The sequence below is a fragment of the Falco naumanni genome, chromosome 3 (assembly GCF_017639655.2).
Source record: "Falco naumanni isolate bFalNau1 chromosome 3, bFalNau1.pat, whole genome shotgun sequence".
Lineage (NCBI taxonomy): Eukaryota > Metazoa > Chordata > Aves > Falconiformes > Falconidae > Falco > Falco naumanni.
Window position 1 is genome coordinate 106,927,763 of NC_054056.1, and position 26,760 is coordinate 106,954,522.

Here is a 26,760-nt window from a genome sequence, read left to right on the forward strand (position 1 = left end):
ATTTACAATTTCAGGTAGATATTATTCCAAGAAGCCAGCCAGTTCATAATAGCTCCAGGGTGAATTTACCTTGGAATTAGACCTGGATTCCAATGTAATCAGAAACTATTATCTGGAGAAGTATCATATCATCAGGCTTATTATTAATAAAACAGACTTGCTCTGAGTTCAGATGGATACTATAGCAACACAGAGAGAGTTAAACCACTGCTGTGTTCTTGTTCCTTATGTCTATCTGTTCTGAGAGGCAGGACACTAAGGTAGCACAAGGGACTACAAACAATATTATCAGAAACCTGCTTTCTCATTTCAAAACTATGTTATAAAAAGCTATATAATAATATACACATGTCATCTTGCCAATATAGCTTTGATCATATTTGGTGGCACATTCAATGAAAAGAGCTCTCAGAGGTACACAACGCAATTAATCTCTAGCCAGTTCAATTCATGTAGTCACTCAACAGCAAAAACAGGGAAAGATACACTCTCCTGGCACGCTGGAACTATGAACTTCAGTCACAGTCACTGGCTGAAATGGACACGTGGAAAGGACAATGTGATCAAGTCCCAGTGTGAAACATATTCACTCTGGGGCCTGTCTGAAAAGTGCTGGCTGAACTTGTGAGTATCTTGCAATGCCCCTCTCCACCACCACACAGAAATTAAGGTAAGCAACAGCTCATGGTTTTGTGAAGCATTATTCTGTCTTCTGTGAATCAGGGCTCATTCCGTCATAGGCTGAGCCTTGTACAGTATAGAAGAAATAATCCATGGGAGGAATTCAGAACTCAATCAATTATGTTATTACATTATTATATAATTCAGTAATGATTTAGTAATCATGGAATATGGAAGCAATTCCTGGCTGTTTCACTGCCTGAGTCAAGCACTGATCACTTCATTTTTTATTTATTTTTATTTTTTATTTATTTTTAATATGGAACAGATGAAGTTAAAAGCAGTTTTTTGTACTAAAGGCAGAAAACATGCCAGGTCAGTCAGTAGGAACGTCTCAAATATTTGCACTGTTTTGGAGATTTTTTGGTTGGTCTTTTTGTTGGTTCTTTTCTTTTCTTTTCTTTTCTTTTCTTTTCTTTTCTTTTCTTTTCTTTTCTTTTCTTTTCTTTTCTTTTCTTTTCTTTTCTTTTCTTTTCTTTTCTTTTCTTTTCTTTTCTTTTCTTTTCTTTTCTTTTCTTTTCTTTTCTTTTCTTTCCTTTTCTTTTCTTTTCTTTTCATTTTATTTTTCCTTTCCTTTCCTTTCCTTTCCTTTCCTTTCCTTTCCTTTCCTTTCCTTTCCTTTCCTTTCCTTTCCTTTCCTTTCCTTTCCTTTCCTTTCCTTTCCTTTCCTTTCCTTTCCTTTCCTTTCCTTTCCTTTCCTTTCCTTTCCTTTCCTTTCCTTTCCTTTCCTTTCCTTTCCTTTCCTTTCCTTTCCTTTCCTTTCCTTTCCTTTCCTTTCCCTTCCTTTCTTTCCCCCCCTCCCCCCATATGAGTTAATGTTAATATTAATAGTTAATTATAGACTTTTAATGAAGATAAGCTGTTATCCAATTTCTGGTGTTAGTTTACATTGTATGCTGGGACTATTTTTTCTGTCATAATAATTACTCTTTCAGCTGGTATTTTACTGGGAAATAATCCAAGGGATGAAACCACTCAGAACTCCTTGATATACCAAACAAACACCAGCATAACGGTCTGTTTGAATTTCTGTTACATGGATCGTTGTGGGGTTTCCATCGTTGCGCCACATGAGTCCTTGAGGAGCTGGGCCTCACCTAATCTCCCTCCCCTCTCTCCTACCAGAAACAGAGATTTTAGGAATAAGGACACTGAGAAGGTGGTGGTGAAAGCAGCAGCCTTCAGCCCCTGGAGGCAGCTCCTGACACTTATGCTGCCACAGTGTCCCCGGCTGAAGAGCAGAGGGGACATTTTTCCTTGTCCACCTTGATACCCTGTGCCACACAGGCTGGTACATTTTACCCACTTGTGCTTGTTTGTATTCCAGTAACTTGTTCCTGATGGAAGTATTTACTCTGGGAAGAAATTCAGTTTTGATTTGAAAATACTGAGAACAGAAAAGCCATTGTTTCCCTTAGGTAATACCATTGCCCGGTTTTAAATCTGGTATTTTCTGCCCATATCTTTTTTTTTTTTTTTTTTTTAATGTGTTGCTACCACGTAACTCCTCAATTCTTTTTTGCTCAGGCAAACAGATTAAGCTTCCCAATTTTCTTTTTTTTTAAAAAAGCACCTCTGCTCTTCACAAATTATTTTTGTGACTTTTCTCTGCATTCTTATAAAAATGTTTAACAAACTTGTAAAATAAGGCCACCATACATACTCTCATAACAGTCTTGTTATTGACAGATTATGCTCTGTAATTTACACTTTTGGAAGTATTCTGTCCTCTTCTTTAAGATTATTTCCTTCACCTCTCTTCACAGTCCTTCCTCTATTTCCACTTCCTTTCATGTTTCCTCTCCTTTACCTCACTTTCCTTCTGAACTTCCCTCACTATGCTTTACGTAGTTAATTCCTGTCCTCACAGCCCCAACCCAAAGAATGGACATCCCCAATGAACAAGCATGCTAATCTCTTTTTGGAGCATAATGTAATATTGAGTTCTCTAGTTCATAATTTTATGTACTTTATCTTATCTATTTTACATCTATTTTAATATATTTGAGGGAATTATTTTCACACCAGATCTAACCTCATTTTATTGTTAGATCTTTAAGCTCATGTTCCATACTTGACTATCAGCAAATAGATATCCCCATCTTGAATTTTATCACATATCCCACCCATAATCCATCCATCTGGCACTCCAACACAGCTTTGGGTTTTCATTAACATGCAACGCAAGTGACAATGACTGCTTCCTTCTTACAAATCTTTCCCTTCCCACATAGACATCAAGATGTCTGCTCTTTCTTACAGGTAAGAGCAATTGCAGATTTAGTTTCTTTGAGTATTCTCTCTGACACTCGTTTAACTTGGGTGGTAACTGTTAAAATGAGACATTATAATCTGGTGACTAAACATTCCACTAGTATGTCATTTCTATCAACTGCCAGTACAGACAGGCATTAATAAAATACAATAAAACAGTTACACTGCCTGTGAAAAGATATGAGAACCAGCTGAATAAATGAACCTCTCATTAAGAGCTTGTTCTTTTTATTTTAATTTACATTTCCAACTGCAACTAAAGAGAGTTTACGGGAGGCTGGGTTTTCAAGAGAGCTGGAGTTAGGATTCTTGCTCGTGCACAAATGTGATGGGGCAAAGCTTCCTTGCTTCAGAGTATATATCAGATTTCGTGGAAACTTCCCATGGCTGAAAGTTGTATTTCAATTGTACTCAGTGGTTAAGGGAGCAAAGTATGAGACAGAGTGGAATAAATAATAGCTTTTCTTGTAACACAGTTTGTAACAAGACACAGAGATGTAAAAAATCATTACAGAGAAAATAATGATCTTGGATTGTTTTGTTGAGTTCTGAACAGTTCCTCACATCTGCAAAGACAGAATTGGAGCAGCAAGACTTAGTCTAAATCCTTGATATATGAGCTTAAGATCTAGCAGAGTCTCAACAATAAATTAACACTTCAGCTGTATGGATATGAGGTGTATGAAAACACTCAGATTTCTCTTGTGAGTCAATCTGTCCATGTAGATTTATTTTACATGTTGTATAACGAATAGATTTGATGCTTTTATTTGATTCCCGCTGACCATACAGTCATCAAGAAGGCTAGAAGGAAAATTCAGTTAATGGTACCCTGAGATTATAGATTTTTGGGTACCACCTCACCAGAAGTGTTGGTACTGACCTTGCAATGTTACCAACTGCCTGTTGTCAATAGAGAGAACAGGGATCTTGGAGGATCTTGTGGGGAAAACCTGGTCTGCCTAATTTAAAACTTCCTTCTGCATTAATTGCGTAAAGAGCTTAAATGGGTACAAGAATCAGGAGTTACAAAAATACCTGGACTGCCGTCCATGATTTAGGTGACTAAATTCCAATTACAGGTGAGTTGTTGTAGCAAAAATCCTCGTTTTTGTTTTGATGTCTAATTCTTAAGCTAGGCTAAGTGCTTGAGCTAAAATATAGCTAAGATTTAAAGCTAAGCTATAACTCTGCAAGGAGGAGAAGAAACAACTGCTCATGTAGGCTTAGTAGTGAAATTTTTGGAAGTCTTGTGTAAACATCCACTGATTTGCAAGAGGGTTTTGAGTTTGTCTATGTAACTTCAATGTAACTGTGAAGTCTGAATGATGGTTTTTCATATCTTGGATCACTTGCCTATTATTTTGGACCTACACATTTTATGATTATCAGAATGTAATTTCTAACAGTTTTTAGATCTGATGAACTTCTGCAGTGATCAATATAGTAGAAACTCAGTTTTCTAAAGAAGGGCGTTTTTTTTTTTATTTTAACTATGAGAGATATCTACTAAATTAAGTTCTAATTAATGGACTGTAGATAACTCCAAATTCTGTCAGTAATATTTAATATTTCTGAGGAATGTTCTTTTCAGGAATATACAGGACTGAAGTATTTGTAATATCCCATGGAAAGATTGGTCTCCCTGTGAACTGTATGAACACATATTAAGATAAGTAACAATAAGGCTCCGATACTCAGAACAGAAAAGCCTGGGGGTGAAATCATGCTCATTGAATGGCCAGAAATTCAGATACTGGAATTATTAAACAAATTGGAGGAAATTTGAATTAAATTAGCCCAGGATGACCCAAGTCCTAATGGACTTTGGTTTTGCAGCTCTCACTGAATATAACTGTCATTTAAGGTACTAAAAATACAGTACCATTTCTAATGGATTACTGCCTTTGAGACCCAGTTCATAAAACAGCACCAGGGTGTTAGAGACTTCCACATGTGTAAGGAGATTCAGAGAAATTTACTATTGTAGAAGAAAAATGACTTACAATACATTTGCTGCAGATGGTATTACTAAACAAATGCAAATGATTTGATGTGTGTTTCACAAGAATCTTTAACAATACTGGTGGATTTTTTAATCTCTGTGTTCTCTAATTCATGTTTCACTTTCACTGTAGTGATTCTAGAAGCAAAATATTGATTACTTTGTGCAACATTTAGTCTGTAATAATTGAATCCAACTTTCTTAGAGATCATTGTTGCATAATCATTATTCGGCTACGTTTTCCATCAATTATTTTTTTGTCAAATTCACTCCTTAATAAAATGTCAGTAATGTAGCTGAAGTATGCATTAACTGTGTAATGTACATAATGAGACACACTCAGATTAAGGGGGCAAAGCAGCCTGGAAAACAAGCAGGTGAAGAGATTGGACAGCAAAACATCCATGGAATGAGGAGAGTGCTTGGGTTAGGCAACACTTTTTTAGGGAAGACAGCAACCAAGGAAGTATTTGGATAAAGGGAACTTAGCAACATTGATATAGAGGATAAAAAAGATGGAGAAACCCTCTTTTGGGGCATTAGATGTTGGCCACTGTCATGGTAAATGGTTGGACTAGCTCTATGCATGGACTGCTAAAATGTTATTAATCCCTATTGCATCAAAATACAATAATCTATCAGCAACACAACTATATTTACATGATGGGAACACATCCCTTAATTAAAACACTTCCAGTGCTTGTGGATTTAAGCTCCAACCTAATTTAACAAGTAAAATTTGCTCATTGGGCAAATCTTAGTGCTTACGAGTTTGTCTATGAGCTAGTTCCCAAGCTAAAGTGTTGCCACAGCTATTTAGTCTTTATATTGTTTTATTTTATTAAAGAGATTTTAGGAAGCAATTCAGTCTCCTCCTCCTCAAAATAACAGTACCAACTGAGAACTATTAAGAACTGTGAAAACTACCACTTGCAATGCACACACAGCTATCGTGATACATGCTCTGAAGCAGCACAGGTTAGTAAAATGCATTTAATGTTGGTCCCCACACATCACACGGATTGAAAAAGTCCTACCCTTTTCATAGTGATAATCCTGAGGTCTCTGAACTACCATCAGAATTACTTGTCTAGTAATAACACTCTCAGATAAGAAGTTCAGGATGCTGTCAGAAACAACAAAACAAGAAGAAGAAGAAGAAGGGGGGAAAAAGGCATTACCTGATAGTTTTGATCATGCTGAGCCCCATTTCAACACAGCAGTGTGCATGGTCCTGGCGAGGTTCTGGGAGCCCTGACACACAGTAGTAGCAGTCCCCCAGGATCTTTATTCGAAGACAGTGGTGTTCCTATACATAAATGTATCAAAGAGAAAGAAAAGATTTGCAGATATTTTTTCCTAACTTTAGGGTGAATGTGAAAGTAGTTGAAAAAAGTACTAAAAAAAAAAATTAAAACTTGTTGCTAGATGTTTTCTTCTTGTGATTAATACAACCCCGATTTATTTCACTTTTGAAATATAGTACCTTTTATGTTTTCAATAAAAACAATATAGTGACTTTTGTGTTATGCTAGTCAGAGATGTCTTTGCTGATGGTGAGAAAGGTCTCATCAGAGTTCGGGTGGAAGCTAGGCCAAAGATTCAGAAACGCCAGCTGAGATAACAAATATTCCATTTTAGACTGTATTCCTCCAGGGCATCATTTCTGCCCCCTTTTTACACTGGAAATAAATGAAAAACCTCTTTCCTCCTACTGATAGTCCCTTCCCATCTAAAGTTTCTACTGTTACGCTCAAGCATTCCCAATAGCTATAGGAGCTGATCAAGCATCTGCATGCCAAGGATGTCAAATGAACACATTTCGCATTAGACTTGTACTGTGGAGAAATGGTGTTTATTTGGCATCCACCTAAAGACATCCTTTACCCTAGGAGCAAAATACCGAATTTCATTTTATAAATACATATTAACAGTTCCTTATATACTGAAACAGCCTGTTGCTGTGCGATTGGATCATTATTTTAGAAGAGCCTTCTCTAGTGAGCGGAAATACCTAAGTTGCCAAAACTTTTGCACTTAAACCACAACACCAGACAAGGAAAATGAGCCCAAGATTAGCTGTAAACTTTCCCAATGTATTCTGATGGCTTGGCACTCACAGGAGACAATCAGTGCACAGGAAGAGAGACCATAATAATTTGACAACAGAGCTGCAAGCAGCTAGGACCAGACAGTATTACAAGTTGAGTCAGGGAAGTGACTATCTATGATGGATAGTCGTTGATTGCAGTATTAGCACTCCATCAGTAAAGGTTTCAATGACAGAACATTAAAATGAAGACCAGTCGTTGCTAGGGAGCAGGATAACGATTTGTAAAACTGGTTCATTAGATGATAGCAAAATTTTGCCTGTGGTATTTATTTCAGCTTTTCTCTTTCTCTCTGACAACCTGTGGTGGGGGCTGCATTAATCAAAGGAGTGGGGATGCACTAAACCCACTGGGGAAAGAGACAACATTAAGTAGGATATAGGAGCAAATGTGAACACTGACTGTGCCTAAGGAATTGAGTACTGGCAAAATGAATGAGACTACAGATTATTATTCAAGATTTTGCCTAGGAAGAATGAAGCTTTGTAGTCCACCTCAGACAAATCTTTGTAAATCTTAGAGTGGCACAGAGAACCTAAACGCTTGTACTTTTGCAGAAGTCAGCTGAAGCTTTAAGCATGCCAGCGAGGGTAAAATCTGCTCTGGGCATAGGGCCAAAATAAGCTGATTCACCCTGAAATCTTCTTAAACCATCAGTAGGAACTGACTGTGTTTGAAGCTTTGGCTCAGTCTCCAGCTAATACCAGTGCTGGCTCTCAGTGCAATGTCTAGCTGCCCAAGTTTCACAAGGAAATTCTAGACTGAAGTCAAGCTTCTAAAATGTCAAAAGTCATATATAACATTCCTCTTTCCTTGTCCTCTTCAACACCTCTGCAGACCCACACAAGTGAAGACTGGGTATTTTCACATGGCTGCAACTGAAATCATACAACCTAAAATCCACCAAAACAATTTTTTATGTTTCCTCCTCAATGGAAAGAATTAGAGATTTGATTTTACTGCAGTTTTCACTTTATCTTTTCTTTTTTTTTTTTTTTCTCTAGGGTGAAACTACAAAACATTAAAGTTAGTCAACAAGTAATGAGGACTCAATGGCATGTCAAACTGTTAGTGGGCTTCCTTAAGCTTCTTTCCTTTTTCCCTGGTTAGACAAAATGCAAAGAGATAACGATATTATAAACCACAGATTCTAAAGTTCTTTGTTTTTTCTAATAGTGCCATTTGATTGATTCATATTCTATTTGACATTTGCCTTTACATCTACAAAGTAAAAGGAGCATTTACAACATCCTATTGGTTTGACTGAGGTGGAGTAAAGCAAAAGGCAGCACTTTAACTCCGTTCAGACCCACTACAAATACATTACAACTGGTAACTTCATAGTACAATAGTGAAAAAAAAAAGGGGGAAAATAAGTCAATTTCCAGGAAAGACAGACAGACATATATCAAGTAGTATCATATTTTAGTATTATAATTACAATTTTACGTGCAACATCTATCATGAAGTCTTGCACCTGTGGTACCTGACTGTCTGACAATGTGGGAATCACGTATTAAATAAGCATCTAATTCAGCACAGTTAGAGAACATAGTCTGCAACAGAAAAAAACCTCAGCTGTTTGGTTCTTAATGACCCATTTAAACTGGCTGAAGTGCTGATTCCGTTAAAGGCAGATGAGACTTCTGTCACCTGGCTGCATATCTCCTCATTTTCTGAAAATCAGAAAAAGGCAGACCACTTCAAAAAGGTGTGATTTTTATAAGAATAAGAAAGAAGAATGCTAATGCGTAACAAGACCTGCTAAGGAGAGTTTGATGTATGTAAATGTGAGCGCATGTGCGTGACACAGGAAATCCGTCCAGCTGCACATGAACGCATGCCTTTTCTTGTCACGATACGTCACCTCTACGCTCATCTGCCAAAACTCAGGAAGTCATCTACAGAGTGAGATATCCAAACAGAGATGACTATATATAGTGTCCATATGTCAGCCAGCAGTCAAGGTTGCCATTACAGTCAAAGGAGAGCCAGGCAATGCAGTCAGTGAAGCCTAGGGACTGATTCAGCTCACAGTTACAGCTTGGCTGGGCTTCATTTCAGTTGTCTGCACATAAGCTTATGGTGCATCAGTAAGACCTCTGGGTATGTGAGGCACTCACACAGGACTAGCAGACATGACATAAGATGTGTGTCCCTCTGGAGCCGTGCAAAGGCCAGGCAGAGTATCTCTATTGGCACAAGAAGCCACAAGGAGCACTTAAATGACTCCTTGCCTTCCTTATTTGCCCTGTTCGTAACATTATGACTGTTAAACATGAACTGCACTACAGTCTGACTATATTGCCCTTACCCTTTTTATTCTTCCCTTATTATTCCCATTATACCTATTTAAAAAGTAAACTGTAGATTTTTTATCACTGGAAACATTTCAGGTAAAGAAGATAATTTGACAACTGCCAGGAAGGACAGAGGGTTAATGGGATCTGCCTTTGGCAGAGGAGGACTGCATGGTCTCTTGAGATTGCTTCTGATAACAATGTAGCCTAATCACATCTACAGTTTAAAGTAGATGCTTTATCCGGCTGGTTGTATTAGTACATTAAGGTTAGTTTCACGGCAAATTGTGGGTAGTCATGTTGTAGCTGTAAAAAGAATGAGTTTTGTAAGGGTCTACCTGCTTTTCAGTGGTCTAAAATGATAATAAGAGCATTCAAGGTTTTCCTCACCCTCTGGAGCTCAAAGCCACTTCCTAAAGCCATCTCACCACGATATCTAAGTGTTGCAAGTCAATATTAAATGAAAATGAATGAAAAATATAATCATGTACGAAGAACTTGTAAAATGGGTAAATTATTTAAATAAGATGTAATGTCCATACAGGAACTTTGATGCAGCAGGCATTACACTACCGTGGTAAATCCTTACACTGTTGTGAGTCTATTGTGATCTTGCCTTTATTCTATTCCTCTTCCTCTTCCCATAAGCAATTCCAGAAGTTGTCTTAGGCTTGTGATTGACAGCTGATATTATACAGACATTCACATCAGCATCCATCAACTTCACATCCCTCCCCATACTCACTCATTAATGCCATTTACTGAAGGTATCAATTAATTACTCAGCATGTCATAAACGGGGGCTTTTTTTCCCCTTATTCGCAGCTGCTCAGTTGCTACAAGTGGAAGATTAAAGGGCCTGATTCTGCCAAGATCAATTGAAATCAGTAGAAATTTTGTCTGGGGATATTGAGCAGACTCAAATACTCGACTATGAATAATAGTTCTAGATGTATTCAATAGCAATTGATAAGAAGTCTTTTTTCCAAATCATCTTAATCCAGACCAAAAGAAAATATGCGGATATTTCATAAATAATTGCCTCACATATGTGAATGATTTATGTTTAAGCTTATTAAATACATTCCTAGGGACTGCAAAGGAAGCAAAGCAAACTGGCATAAGGTAGAGCTGAAGAAATTAGTTGCACAAATACCACTTTACTGAAAGATGCAGCCAGAAACTTCATTAATATTTCTTGTTTCCTTGGACTAAATGTCTGATGAGGGAAAAAAGTGATTGTGTTTTATAAGTTACACCACATTTTCAATCCTGAATTAATCACCACACCTACTTTTGAACGGAATCCCATCGGTTAGCAAACAGCCCACAGAAAAGTCCACATCTGCAATTTTTTAAATTTCAAGTGAAAAATCTGAAACAGTGTGGATGAGAGATTACTGAGGCTGAACTGCAGAACAAAGACACCAAAAACTCCTTTGAAAAGGTGGCCAGAGTGGGAGGAGGCAGGGACTTGGCCCTTGTGTACAATAGCTCAGTTCCCGAAACATTTGCCAAAGGCATAGGAAACCTAGATAAAAGGCCTGTCACAGCACAAATGGGGGCTAGGCCAAAGCTCTTAATCAGCAGGCTGGTTTGGGGTGGGCTGGAGGGAGACATCCATCCGAATTCCAACTATTGCAGCTCTGTCACTTTGGAAAACAGCTGGGATCTTGACAGAGCCAGATGGAGGGAAGTTCTCGAGTCCGGTGGTGCAGGCAGAAAAGAGGACCAGGAGCAACCAGTCACGGTTGCAAGGACTGTTGCTATTTTTTATACACACAAAAGGAAAAATGTGGCAATCTTTCATTCCCTGCCTGGACCAAGGGATACTTAAATATAGCTCTATATTAAATTATTTTTACATAGTTTATCAGATCACATAAGGAATGCTTTCTCTTTTTAGAATAGCCTAGAGTGGGGTGATTAGGACTTCTCCAGGCTGACAGAAAATACAGATTTGGGGTCTCTCATGTTGCAGAAGGAACTGAGGCACATTCCTGCATGAGTTTTCAAATATGTCAACACTTCTGTCCCTTGCCATACTGTGGACGAAAACCAGCTGTGGCTGTTGTGTCTTGTGAACAACCATCCTTGCCAGCTACTGCTAATTAGTAGATTATGCCGTTAGTGTATTTAGGCACAGAAATCCCTGTTAGGAAGATTCAAGGTGTGGTTCTTCCCTGCTAAGGCACGAGCAATTCTGCATGGAAATTCTGACCCTTAGGAATTTCTAGGACTGCAGATACATGAAGTGTGAGGTGGACATTTCTCAAATATATGCTTGTAAAGCCTAAATGTCATTCAAATCTCAATGTAGTCAACAGAGCATGGCGGGGGAGGGGATTAGTTTTGGATTTACGTAACTCTTAGTTTCTAAATCATTGAGAAATTTGGAAACGGAAGTTTTATTTCATCTGTCATTTTCATCTGATTTTTTTTCATAAAATGCCTGTAGACTATCACTTCTGAAAGTGTTTTGTGCACCAGGGTTTTATTTGATTGTTCAGGTCTTTTGATGATCTACTAGGCTCTTTAACTTCTGAAGTACTATAACTTTAGTAAGAACATTGTTTAATAGTGTTTTTTATTCATTAGTATAAGACAATTAGTTGTTGATGCTGGTGAGGAGGGAAAACAGCCTAGAATTAAGCACTACAAAAAAAGCATTCACCTCCTCCCATTATTATAAATGCATACAATGTCCTTAAAATTAGCTAAATATCGTATATGTACACTCATAATCCCATTAACTCTGCTTCTTAATACAGTATGCCAAACATACATGCATGAAGAAATTCACCTTTTTTTTACTGGCATATGTGTTTAAACAGACAGGGTTTTTTAGGGAGTCTCCAGAGTCCTACGGGTTATGTGTTTGAAGATCATTTCACAAAAGAACAAAGCACTGCCAGCTCAGAGGTTAAATGTGGTCATGAATTTCTTGAGGAGACAAAAGAGCCTTTAACACCTTCCACTCTTTCCTCTTTGATACCAGCTGGTGCAGGTGTTGTACTGGGGCTATAGGGTGATGCATTCTTGTGGAGCCTGCTAGTTTGGCTGGTTTCCACCCCTGGAAACGCTAGTCACAAGTAAGACTGGTAATACGCCATTGAAGGAATTTTTTGGCAGGTTTTCTGCGCTCTCACAAGAAAGAATTTAACAAAGGTCATGGGAAAAGACCACCTCTTATAGAAAGATAAAGTAAGATAATCAGTTCTTTAATAAGCAAAAGCAACCTGTGATTCACATTACATAAATAACTCTCCCACTAACACCAGGCTAGTGAACATAAGGAGAAAAAAGGCCTATATTAAAGTGTGAATTTTTCATTCAGCAACTACAGTTCCTCTGAGTAAGAAGCACTGTTATTCTGGTTTATAGTTTGGGAACTGATGAGACTGTAAAGAGGTGAAGTGTCTTACAGGCCAGCCACTTTATTCTCATATGAAATCCATGGATTTTAATCTTTCAGGGGAAGATTTCTGTTTCAGCTTCAATGCTTCATATTACAGATGGGTCCAAACTCATATCTAAGGTTGTCTCTGTGTTTGTCTTTGTATATATGTCTAAACTAAAATGCCGTGCCTTCATGTTATCTTTAGGTCTCAGTGATGTTGGACTACATCTCAGCTGCTGTTTGCAACAAAGCTCACAGATGTCTGCTCTTCTGTTCAGGGTTTTACACTTTCCTCTTTGTCACATCTGAAACTAAATCTACACGCAGTGTGGATACATTTAGAAATATGACAAACAATTTATATCAGAATATTGGCTGACATCTAGCACTGCAAAGGCAGAGGAAAAACAAATGTAAAAAAACCCCTATTATTTCATCAAAGCAGGACTTTTTTTACACTGAAGTATCTCACCAAATATCATCTTATTTCCCTTCTCTCCTCAAAATTTCTGCCTAAGGAAAATATTGATATTAATTAAGTTTCTGTTTAGGCCTTTCAGTAGACAGATATATAAGGAATTTTTTTTCTTCAGTTCTGTTTTATGCTGACTTATTTTTCTTCCTTGCTGTCACTTTTCTCCTCAATAACTATAAATCTTTTTAAAATGTCATAAAGTTATTAGAAAGGGGAAATGGCTGTACATAACGTAATATTATATTTCTTTCTTATAAGAAATACTGAACTGAGTTCTAATTTCTATTCAGTGTTCTGTGCTAATGATACATACATTATGGAATTTATATGCATCAACATATGCTGTAATACTTGATGCAATCGACTGAATAATAGAAAAAAATCTGAGCTCTCATTGCTTTTGCATTGCACAAGAAAAAAGAAAGCTGAAGAAAGAAAGAAGAAACTAAGCTAAATTACATTCTTTGGTAAGCTGTGAAATAATGTCTTCTTTAATATTATATGATTTATATAAGATGATAAAGCAGATCAAACAATCCTTTATATGGGATTATAAAATACTACTTTTTTTAGGAGTAAATAAGGATTTATGAGGATTTTCCTTTAAAATCTAAAGAAACTGCCTCAAGCTTTCTGCAACTGGCCTCTGTACGTTAATGACAATTCTTAGCAAAACCCAAGATTTTGAGTAACAGTGTCTATTTTTAAAAGAGTTATGATAACTCTAGTTAAGATGATTAAGAACCAGTTAAGTGACAGATCTGATATCTAGATGTGAATGTGTAATCCTCCTTAGTGGAATATCCTTCTAGGGAGGTCTTGAAAGGATCACTTTCCAAAAGGCCTGTCAGGGATTTACAGGCAAGTATGAAACAATTTCTAATACCATTTGCAGAAGGAATAAGACTGCTAGAATGATCGATTACCATGCAGGCATGGTGTTTGTAAGAAGACAGCAAGATCATAAAAAGCCAAAATTATATGGGTTTTATATGGACAATTATATGTACAATAATGTCATCACTGTATGTTCAGAAACATGATTTTTGGACAGTGATGAAAGAAATAAAATAGGAGGAATGATGAAGATATGCCTCCACCACACTAGAGGAGGTTAGTCCAGGAACACTACTTTCAATGCCAGTACCTATGCCTTAAAAGAGATTCTGAAAACAATTGAGGCAGTCCAAAACACTAGTCCCAAAAATTATTTGAAGGAATAAAACTTACAGAGAAAAAGCCTTGCAATGAGCTTGATCTGTTTCTTTTGCCAAAAGGAAAACTGAAATGTGGCTTGACCAAGCACACAAATGTGTTCCCAGAGAAAATCAATGGCTGCAAAATGGTTCTTTTGTCTATTAAAGATAGGTCATAGCAAAAATCAAGGGATGTAATTCAAATTCAGAAAAATCAAATAAGAAACAAGCCATAATGAATTACCAGTGAAAGTGTTAAGGCACTGGAACAGACTTCCAAGATACACAAGTATTCCTCCATCTCCTGGGACCTTCAGATGAACACTGGGAGTTTTTCCAAAAGATGAACCTTTGCCAGGTGTAAAAGCTCTACACAATATCAGTCAGATAGGTTGATAGGTCCATGTACACCACAAGTCCTTAAAATTTGGGAAATGGACCAGTCATTCTCCACTTGGCAAAGGTTCAGTTCAATACAAGATTTAGGCCCTTATATTTTAGGTAGCTGGCACTTCCACAAGAGTCCAGAAACCTGAGTGAGGAGTCTTGGTTTCCCACAAAGTGCAGAGGGAGAGTTCATCTCCTCGGGTTGGACAGAAACACCCAAAGCCATGTAGAACTTCTGCTCTTCTCTAGGGCACCTCTAATTGTCAGCACATCAGGCAGGTTCCATGACATCCACATCTCAGAAACCACAAACAAGGAACACAATCAAAATACCCTTCTTTTTAATAAATTTTAATTAGTTGTGGTTAGATCACTGTAATCTTTGTATTCAAATCTGTTCAATTTCTGCAGTGATTCCTCCCTGTGTCTTCTACCTTTCAGAGGATTGATCTAGACAGCTGGGCTAGTCTAGTCAGTGATGTATAGAGGAGAAAAGCAAATTCACAGATTAGGAAAGAAAATACATGAAGGAGCCTAGAGCCTTGAACTTAGCAACTGGGACATTGAGAGGTGACTGTCCTGATGAAGTTTTGAAGACAGAGAAGTTATTTCATCCCAAACTCTGCAAATTCCTGGGTAAGAAATTTTTGGCTCTGTTAGACAAACTGGTATATTTATTACTGTTTAAGATAAACTCACCTACATTTTTGAGATATCCAGTCCCATGGAGGTGTATTCAATGTTCTCCATGAAGATTTATGAGTTTAGGATGTGACAGAAAACTTTCTAGAAGGCTTAAGTAAGAGTTGTATGAACCACAGGGAAGGGAGAAACCCTGGGCATTTAAAGAAACAAAAATTTCAGTTCCTATAAAATACTAAAACCAAGCAGGGAAGTGCCTTCAGGGTTAAGTGAAAAGTGAGGAAGGATTCTCCGGATTACACTTTTAGATGTAAATGCCTTCATTATTCTCCACCCCTGTACTGGATCTAGTCTTTCTATACAAAATCTTTATTGGTTAAATGTAGTTTCTGGAATGATTAGAAAATACAGTTAATGATCATGAAAGAGGAATCTGTTCTACCAAGGATGCTAGGCAAAATCAAAATGTAAATCAAAGCAATAAGTCATATTGTGTACATATTCTTCCTAAAATGCTTCTGTGACATAGATACATTTAATTTGGTTTAAAATGCATTTCTTTGGTTAGGGTAGCTATTTTTGTCAAGTCATCCAGAAGGAGACATTACTCCTATAAGCTTTCTAAAAGACAGGACTGAAGTAAGTTCTTTCATACTGTTTGGTTTTTAATGTAGACCAGAGTTGATGAGGTTTGTTAGATTGGAAAAAAATATTTTAACAAAAAAAAAATACCCATTTGCAAGTGTCCAGGCAATAGGTTATGGCATCACTCTGTACGTGAGAAAACACATTGCTATTTGAGATAAAAAGAGCTGACTCAAAAAAGCTTTGAATAATTACAGAAGTCTTGTCTTTCTTGACTCTTATTTGCAAGCTAAGAGATGACACCAAGGGTCTTACTGATGCCAGTGTAATAAATAAACCATAACCCTGGACCAGAAATGTACAAAAATCAGGCAGGGATGTAGATGTGTACGTCAGAGCAAGCCACTCTAGGCTCTCTTTACAGTAAGTAGAGAGCATGGACAATGATATTCAGAATGTAATTCCTGTTTTCCCATAGTAGGTGCCTACATTTGGTTGGATAAGTTACAAGCTAAATGCCATTAAATGTACTTCATTGCCTACACTAGCAGCCTTACTAGACAGCTCAGATGTTGACACATAAAGATAGTCACAGGAAATAGAACTTTGACCAATGAAACAAAAAAGAAAATAAAATTGCAAGCCTAGCAAAAATGGGCATGTGTTCTGCTTGTACTTCTGTGCTTTGCTTTTTTTCCAAATCAGTACTAATTAAGTAGAAATTAATTTTCCTAACATAATAGTTATTGTGTTTAATTAATTTCATGGCTGATTTAGACAGAATCCAATCTTAAGACTGTAAAACCTGCTAGTAACTAAACATTGCAATGACTGTGGTGGCTGATTATATGACCTTTAAATGAACAGGTCTCTTAACCTTCTTCAATTCTTAGAAGAAAAGTCAAAATAAAGCTATGGTCTTTAAAAAAAAAAAAAAAAAAAAATAAAATAATTCCAACAAGGACCAGACTACCAGACCAGAACTACAAAACTTCCTTAGAAACTGCAGTAGGTGACCTGCTTTCATACCATTCTTGGTCTAGCACTAGAGAAAGGTGAAGTTCTGATGATTATCTGAACTTTCACTTGCTGTCAGAACTAATCGCTTTTGGTAAAACTTGTCAGTGTCTTCCATCTTCAATGGATGCTTAAAAACCCAATGGGGGCATTCTTTGAATATTGTTCAAAGTGATCAGAGGGTATTTCCCAACACTCCCAAATACAGAGTTGACTTCAGACCCTTTTGCAAATAAACCATGTTTAACTCACATGTGCTAGTCGATCAAATCTGGCAAAGAGTTCGTTCAGCATTCGGACCAACTCCTGGGCTGACAGAGTTGTGGAGAGGTTGGTGAATCCTTTAACATCTGCAAAAAGAATGCTGAAAAAGAATAGATATTAAGATTGCAGTTGATTTCCATTGGTAACTGAATGTCCTAAGTTACCTTCCAGCAATTTACTAGTGAAGGTTCATTTAAAATTCATTTAACTTTATTCTAGACTTTTGGAGATTCTGGAATAGTGAGTATAAATACTGAAGGAACTAAAGAAATACTACAAAGTATGAAATGGGGTTTTGCCAAAAATGTGTGTTATGCAATTTTGGATTTTCAAATAATTCAGGAAGATATAAGTAAGCCTTAATAAGCACAGTAGTCCCCATTTATCAATGAGAAGGCTGAGTCATAGTGCATCCATAACATAAAGGGCTGTATAAATAGAAAGACTTGGCACCCAGCTGCCTGTTAGTATCTGACAGTATTCTTCGAGGGTGGGTTTATATATAGTTGTTTTTTACAGTGAGTTTGACTTCAGCGATTTCAACTTTTAGTATGATTTTCAGGCTTTATTAATCTATGTGCCATACAAAACTCAAATCCTAAGACAACAAACAGATTCATAACAGTCTTGATATACACCAGACTCAGGCCAGCTTTATTGCATCTAATTTTAGGGACTTGACGGAAGTACCCGATTTAGAAGTATGGTCCTCTCTGTTTAAGGAATGAATCTTTATTTGGATGATTTGTTGTTCTTTCCATTGACTTCACAGGGAGCCCAGTGTGATCATACTTTGAATTTAGGTGCATCAAATTAGATCCCTGAAGTTATGGTAGGATCTTAGTCAGAAAACTAGTTGCAGACAGAAGTCTGACCTATATTTCAGCAGCCAGTGAATTTTCTACCCGTGCAGCTTTGGCTGTTCACTATGCCTACAACGAGCACATGTGAATATAGAGAAACATATACACGCATACACACACACATGAAGTCTGTGGTGTGCAAGCTATCACCTAGACCAAAACATGTAATAAATAGCTCAGTAATTAGCAGCTGAAGAAAGAAAAATATTGTCTACTTTAAAAAGTAGTAATGTTCAAAAAAATAAATACCATGCTGGCACAGACTAGAAATAATCTAAATGAACCTCATTAGCAATTCAAAGTAAACTAATAACTGGTGTTACAATCTGAGCAGCTGAAGATCTTTCATTTGTGTTGAACAAGATCACAATTTGACCGTGTCAGACAATCAGTAATATAACCAACAATAAATATAGTTATGATCAGGTGGACAATAAAATATAACGAATGATAATTCAACTCATTTTCATATGTATGGACTGGTAAGGGTTTGGGTGATGATTAAGTAAGAGGCTCTCAAGCTGGTTAAGATTTTTACCATTGAGAAAAAACAAAATTAAAAGGTAAAGTACCAAACTGCCCAAAGAGTAATGAATATTAATAATAGCTTAAATTGATAAAAAGACAATTTTCAAACAACTAATTTCTACAGTTTTCATTTTCAAAACAACAAAAAACTCTAACTGGATACTAATTTTGAGGATTCATATAGAAATGGTGCACGTAGTGTTCAGTGCTCAACATTTAGGAAAAAATAAGATGAAACCCAGTTTTGAAAAGATTGAGTCCCTGGCAGCATGCATAGGAACCAAACAGTATCTGTACTCTAAAGCACACAGAATCTTCATTTTAAATCTCTTTCAAGCATAGATTATGTTTCAGCTTTTCATCCCTGTCCACAATTCTTTTTCCATTCAAACAGAAGGGCCATCTTATCCCTATTTTTATTCTTCTACAGCAACACTTACTGTGAGAGTAAAAAAGGGTAATGGAAGACATTTTAAGTTAGTGTAAGGATCCTTGATCCTTTCCACCAGATTTAATAAAATAATATGTCTGAGCTACTGCAAGGCCACAGAAGAAGCAGATAATCAATTTACTCTTCTACAGAAGTTCAAATTATGTTTATTGAAGTTGTCCAGACAAAGTTATTTTTGGGTTTCATCAAAAGGCAAAGTACATGCTTTCCTAGCAAACCATCTCCCATCATATCCAAGGATGTTTATTTTTCCCTTCCTTCAGTGTTGTCCACTCAATCATTTGCCCTTGTTTGAGACAAACTTGTGGAAGATGTTACTGACTCGGCTAAATATTCTGATGGTCAGAAACTACAGTAAAATCAGAGATTCTGTAACATCATGGAGTGGAAGCTGATCATTCTGCTGTAAACGTACAATTAGGACTTAATACCTTGAGTAGCAGCTCATAAGATAAATATCACCTTTCTGTTAACTAATTTCAGGAGAGACAAAATTTAGCTAGGGGAATAGAAAAGGGAAATGGAATTAGGAAAATGTTAATAAGAATGATTGAATGAAAATGGTTACTAAGTAGGGGAGCCATGTGACATGTCTAGATCTTTGAAAGCATCTTACAAGTCTCCATTTCATTTCTCAGCATGTGGTGTCAACCAGAAAGTTGTGGCGGAATATGTGGCCATGTGCAGGCAGAGGTCCCCTTTCTTTTCAACCCTGACCACTCTAATTAACATGAAAAAATACAGAAATGGTCCCGTCCCAGTGTTGAGTTCAAATGGGTCTTGCCATGGCAAAGGCATCCAGCCATCCTGATGACTAAAAGAAGGCACCAAAGTGTTTATCTGCTCGGGGATTAAACAAGGGTACACTGAGCTTCCAGTTTGTGAATGAATAAAACAACAGAAGGGAAGCTGTCAAACAAGAGACACTTAGCAGCATCTGAGATCTTAAATATTAAAAAGAGTCTTCTCCACCCACCTGACATTCTCGTAACGATGAATGTAGATCTTGTGAAACTGGTGTTGCAAATGTTCATCTTCTACATTGGTCATATCATTTATCATTTCCAGGACTACAAACCGTGGTAAGACAGAGAGCACCAGCCGTTCCTAAAATAAAGAGGAAACTGAAGTGTCAGTCTGAATTAGTACTTCATAGTAAACTGATTGACCTCTCCCTATTTAAAGAGCTGGATAGCTGGAAATTTAAGATGTGACCCTCCCCTCCAAAAATTCTAGCTCAGACCATTTGTGATAATTCACATTACCAACCTCAGTCCAGAATATGGACCTTCAAGTCTCCCCTTCCTAGACAGTCTTCCCTCTAATATTTTAAGCTTACTTGTTGATTATTTAAAAATCTATCCTACTTATGACTTCCATGACAACTTCTCACTAAACGTGACTTGCGAACACAAGCACTGCATTTTAGACAGTGGTAGCTTGATTAACAGATACAGGCCAAAGGAGTTTGAAAGTCCTCCGCAGCAAGTAGGAAAATATTTTAATTGTTGCTTATTTATCAGAACTTACAGACTGTGTGTTTAGCATTAATGAACTGTATAATTACAATAAAGCTAGAGAATAAATAAAGCAAAAAAGAGACAGAGGAACCTGACTCAGTGAAAAAGACAGCATTTAGACAAAGCTTAGTTGTATTGCCAGAGATTAAAGACAAGGATGATATAAACTAATACACACTTAAGAAATGTTTTATGGGAAGATTTAGCCATAGACTAGTTCGTATGTTAATAGGGTTACAATATTTATCAGGAACCAAGTTTTAAAGTGACTTGGGAATCTCAGAGTCTTCTCATTGGTCTGTGGTACTGAAGTGCTTACAATATTTTGACAAATGGGACTGGGTTTCAAAGTTCCTTTGAAACTCTCTATGTGACCTCAGAAATAAACATTTATATGTGTCAGTGAAACATGTTTCCAGGATGAGTCATTTGGCTTGTGGCCCGCTTCACCTCTTTTTTGAAGATCCCCCCAGGGCAGGTTATGTTCTGAGTTGGTCTGCTGACCCAGAGTTGACTGTTCTTTTCCCCAAAGGCCTTCTACAAGCTTCATGTCCCGTGATGGATTCACACTTACTCGCATCATACAGTAAGGGCCGTACAACAGCAGTCACCAAAATAGTTCATGGAATATATAGCCTTCTTCCACACCCAAAGGCATGTGGGAGTGGGGAGAATGGGTTCTTCTGCAGATGACAGCCTGCTCCTAGCCATCTTTCAGGCCTTAAGGGAGCAGATAAGCTTTCACTCATTCATTGTATGGATGTTCATGGCACAGTGCCTATCAAGAATGAAGAAACTAATTAACTGGGATGTTTGCATAGAGCTTCAAATATCCCAGAATGGACAGTTGGTTGCTGGTGGTGGGGGAGGTGGGAGTCTCTATTGCCAGGGTCCTCATGGCAGTGTCTTCAGCTTGGTCAGCAGAGACTCCTCACATGAGTGTTTTACTGAGTTCTTATTACATGGCTGTCCCATGATCCCATGTGACAACCCCAGTCCTACATGATTCATCACTATTCGTATATTTTAACCACATGCTAAGATCTTCTTAAATATCTAATCTACCTACAAAAGACTAGTTCCATAGACCGTTCCTGCAAGGACAGTTCCTATGTCTTATCTATGCATAGTTTAATCACTTCACCAGCAGGAATCACCTAGAAAAGGTCCTGGATGGGATGCTCCACCCAGAATATTAATTAGCACATTTAAACATACAAATGGGACTAAACCAAGCAGAAGGTAGATCTGGGAGGTTCTAGATCTGCCCCAAATTCCTGGCTCCTGTTGAGTCCATCAATGTTTAATTGTGAAGGTTCAGTCAATCTCCTGCTTTCAGGTTGGTTTCAAGTTAGTCCATTGTGTCCAGCCAGTCTGTTATCTCATCTATACAGACGGCTAGCCAGGAAGCTGCTGGACCACACAGAGAACTGGCTATGTAAGTCTATTCTGTGAGCACATACACACAAGTCTCTGGTGCTGGACCACAATTATGACAATCAACTCTTTAGCTGTGCTTGTGATTCAAGTCCCTTAGCACTTTCCACACACGTAGAAGTGTTACATTGTTCTTCTGAGAAGGGCTGACTCTTCTGTTCAATGCAATAGTTCCAGTCCTGTGCTTTGGTACTGGAAGAAGATGCATGAGCTCCCTGAACTGGCGTTTGCAGACTGTGCACCCAGGACTTAGGGCTAGCATGTCTTTTGACTGATTGATTTAGTTAAGGGTGAATGCAAATGAATTTAAATAAAGCCATTCAAACTGGTCCTCTTTTCTGGGAAGACTGGAAAACATAGTCAGCATTTCTAATGAGCTTTGTCTGTGTCTCAGGAACACTCAGGAAGAGTAAACCTTTGAGACAAGTTGAAGTGACAAGTAATCATATGTTTATTAACACTGTATATTATTAACGTATATTAGTAGCGTATCAGTCTACAGTAGTGTATTAGTAGTGTGTCTATACAGTACATCAGCGCATATTAGTGTACATATATATGTAGTATTAGTGTATAAGATCAGTCCCTGTCATAATATAACTAACCAGATGTAAGTAGGGCCAGGCAAGCCCTTGAAAAATTACTGAATTCTTTCATGAAAGGCCTAGATCATCCTCTGAGAGATCTGAGAATGTCCCTGTTTCAGCAGCTCATCAGTCTGACAGTTTTGGCAAATTTTGCAAGTATCCCACCCAAACTTCCTTCTCTGCAAATTAAGCTTTATCCTTTCGAAGTGGGTATGGATAATAATTGATTGCTGCCTTCTTCGTTATAATCTTCCTGTACTGAAATACTGCTATTGTGTCCTCTTGCCCTCAGTCTTTCTTTTCTAGATTAATCAGATTTGTCCAGTATTGGAATATATCACTCCAAACCACTCTTGAGGAAAAGAGAGCAGGTTTTCACTGAACTGACTCCAAATTATTAATCATCTTTTGCATTACAGGATTGCAAAGAGCAAAATCTTATTGAACCAAAGAAAAGAATGTCAGTTTTGTAAGCTACATATCACCAGATTTCAGGTGACATTTTGGGGAATAGTGCAGGTCTAAGGAAAGATGTAAACTTCCAATTCAGGCACAAATAGAGACACCAATCAAAAAAGTCCTCCCAGGCAATGCCCACTGAGAAAATACAGTGCAGTGCGAATCTCTTCCTGTATTTTCAAAGCAGATTAGTGATACTACTGTGGAGAAAGCATTTATATAGTACCAAGCCATAATGGGGGGTGGAGGTGGTTTCCAGACCAACACTTCCCTTTCATACATAGGAAAGACAGCTATTTCCACAAACCCTTTCTCCATCCCACACCACCCTACCCATCACACTTTAAGAAAGACCCTTTGAAAGTCTGGGAATTGAAATCAGTGTTGAACCCAGACATGAAGTGGGAGCAAAAATATAATCAAGACTTCCATTTCAGAGAAGAAAATGTCCAAAGGTTTCAAAATCTCTTTACTGAAAATACAAGTACGGGCTAAAATAAGTTATTCAATATAATGTCATACAAATATCTGATGAGAAAAATCATGAGTCCTGGAAATAGCTTTATCAGTTTTAAAATGTTCAGAAATTCTAGTAGCTTGCAGCTCTTTAAGGCTGTCTTACTCAAGCTTTTAAACTGTAAGGAAACAAACACTTCATTACCACTATTCACAAGAAATACTTAACCAAGGAGGATGTGTGAAGTAAGACATAAGTTCATTTCCAGAGGAGCTCTGGTTCAGGGCAGAGCACATCTTATAAAATCTAATTACTTATATGAAGCAAAGTTATCACAAACATGGAAAATAGATGTATTTTATTTATGACCGTTTCTAGATAAACATGATCCAAATCTTAACATTAATTTCTGACATATTTTTTTTGTCAGCTAAGCCAGCCTCGTCTTGCTTTGTGTCCTGTTCTAGCCAGTCAGGAGAAAAATTCATTCTTGTCATGAATTCTTGGCAATGGCCATTTTCTTTGATTCCTATTGCCTTAACTTGGACTGAAGACCTTGACTTATACAGCATTTGCATTTTCCGTGAGCATTTCTTACTTATTCTTTACATTAGGAGCAGCCTTTTCTTCTGCATGTACCTCACCTTTCAGACCTCAGAAGAGTTTTGGTCTCCAAAAGGTCTATTTTGGTCACACTTAGGAGAAATACGAAGATAAATATGAAGCAATTTTAGGTTGATTTAGAAGAATACAGTTAATTCTTATACCAGCTGTAAGGAGAGCACCATCCCTACTGCGTACCACAGACTAAATACAAGTGAAAATGCACTCCGCAGGCAATACAACACTTCTCAGCATTGAAATTCTAAATCTTACAAAAGGGAAGGTTTTGATTCTGAGCTTTCAGGTTCTTCTATCACCATAACGGTATCTTGGCATTTAGCTCAGCACTACTTAGCTTCCTTTCTGGCTGCAGCTGCATACCCCATGGCTCTTGTAGCACGCTGCGGTGAGACAATATTTAATGATGAAGACTGGGCCACTTTTCACAAGTACCTAAGCACGTAGCACCCAGGAGTCCTGGCTTCAGTTCCTCCCTGTACTATCAGTTTTCTTGTGGAAGATTAAACATGTTATATATACTTTTTGTTTTCTGCCAGAGAAACTGATGTTGAGGGTTTTGTAAGGCAACTTGATATTAGAAGAATATAACATAAACTAATATTCTCCAGACTGTGGGGGATGTCCCTTCTTGAGGGGAAAATTTGTTCAGAGAGAACATGACAAAGCAGAGGGATGATAGGTGTGATGAGAGAGAAAGGCAAAACAATAATGAAAATGCCAGTTTTGATGCTAGCGAGATCAGATGCTGTGGAAGAAATGTAGCTGTAGATGAAACATCTGAAAAAAATGAAGGAACCCCTCCCCAGCCTTGACAGGAGGCAACATCATTTCTAACTTACAACTTCTGTAGTGATGACCATGAAGAATACCCTCTCTGAGCAGTCTTAGTCATTAGTTAGCAAACAACCTTCAGCTACAAGGGAAACACATTGTAGATAAATACCTTCATTTGTCCAGATGGCAGCCCCAGCTGAGGTGAACTGTACGTTTGCTTAAGAAGGCAAAACACGTGCTGCTAATTTAGGTTCTGCCGGAGTGAAGGTGTGTGACCTCCACTCCGAGGTGGCAGCTTGCTCCTGGGCTCCTGCCTACATAACATGCTAACATGGAAGATGAGAGAGCCGAGACTCTACTAATCTTTGATACCCCTGTTCTACAAACTTTTACTAAATCAAGGGCTGCCTTCACGAAGGAGAGAAAAAAAACTGACACAAGGCAGTGATAGCTGATAGAGAGCAGGCAGTGAGCTATCACACAGTGAGCTCATCCTTTATTCTGGTGAAAAGCAGAGCTCAGACTTTCTGTTTCCCCATACAGAGTGGTACTAATTTTAGCACATCTGCACTGTCTTGACTTTCTTCCACTCTTCCCACCTGGGAATTCTGCTATCCTCCACTCCTCTTCTGATATCTAGACACTGGATGTCGTGCTTGTGACAGCATGAAGAAAACCAGTTCCTCAGGAGGTCCTTTATACTCCTGCAAACCCAGGTTTTCACAGGAATGCCCAGGCCTAAGGTAGCTCCACTCTCAAGCAAATTTCCTGTGGCATCTTAAGACAGCATGTTTGGGAAAAGCTGCTGATTGATATTCCAGGAACCAGAGATAATTTTGGTGTTTTGTGTCCTTCAGCCTCTTATAACAGAAGGCACTTAGGATAGGTGTTGCCTTATTCCTTTGCTATTAAGATACATTGCTCAATACAACCATATAATAAAACCACCCTTTGAATAAATCGGATCTGTCTTTCAGGGAGCCATCTGATTAAAGTGTTCAATGAGTTCCTGTGAAGATATTTCACAATAGCACAAAACCTTTCCACCATAAGAGAAATATATCCTTGTAGGAAGACAAATAGGAATGCAATTTCAAAAAGAAAAGAAGATAAAAGAAAGAAGGCAAACAGAAATCCTGGTTATTATTGAACTGTTTATGACATCTGAGATAAAAGAACATTAAAAGAATGGTAAAAAAAATCATTTCTTCATACACATATGGCTAAAGTGGAGAATGTACTTTTTTCTCAAAAGGAAAAACTTATATTCCTAGTTCACATTCACTTAAGAAGGTGTCAAGCAATGGCTCTGGAATGTTTATTTAAAATAAAACATAGTTCACTTGGCAAATGTTCACTAAGCCAAGAAAAATGTGTCCACAACATTTGATATCTTAACCTTCATGCTACATATTAAGGTAAGTTAAACATTCTTGGCTGCACATAAGATTTGGCAATGACCCATAAAAAAAGAGGTTAATTAGGATGGCTCTGCGGCAATCCTCCTCTATTAACACTGTAGCATGGAAAGAGCTCTTGTTAGGATCACAACTGAAAGTGCATACACAGCTCATGTCACTATTCAAGTATGTCATGCTATGGAGGAACACCACAAGAAAAGTAACATACAAGTGTGCATGTGTGTGAGTGTGTGTGTGCCTATAAATATTTTTATGAGGCGTTCCAGCCACCAGTCAATTCCCTGGTACTGAAACATTCAAAG

At 37.7% G+C, this 26,760-nt stretch overlaps 1 protein-coding gene across 2 annotated transcripts in view; it reads right to left on the minus strand.

Annotated features, from left to right (window-relative positions):
* Positions 1-26,760, minus strand: part of ADCY8 (adenylate cyclase 8) — a 131,010-nt gene that overhangs the window by 59,005 nt on the left and 45,245 nt on the right. For both annotated transcript variants that reach the window (XM_040588342.1, XM_040588341.1), the window contains exons 3-5: positions 20,156-20,286; positions 17,326-17,437; positions 6,142-6,269 (exon numbers count right to left, since the gene is read on the minus strand). In XM_040588342.1, the coding sequence (XP_040444276.1) occupies positions 6,142-6,269; positions 17,326-17,437; positions 20,156-20,286 (371 nt within the window). The remainder of the gene's footprint in view (positions 1-6,141; positions 6,270-17,325; positions 17,438-20,155; positions 20,287-26,760) is intronic.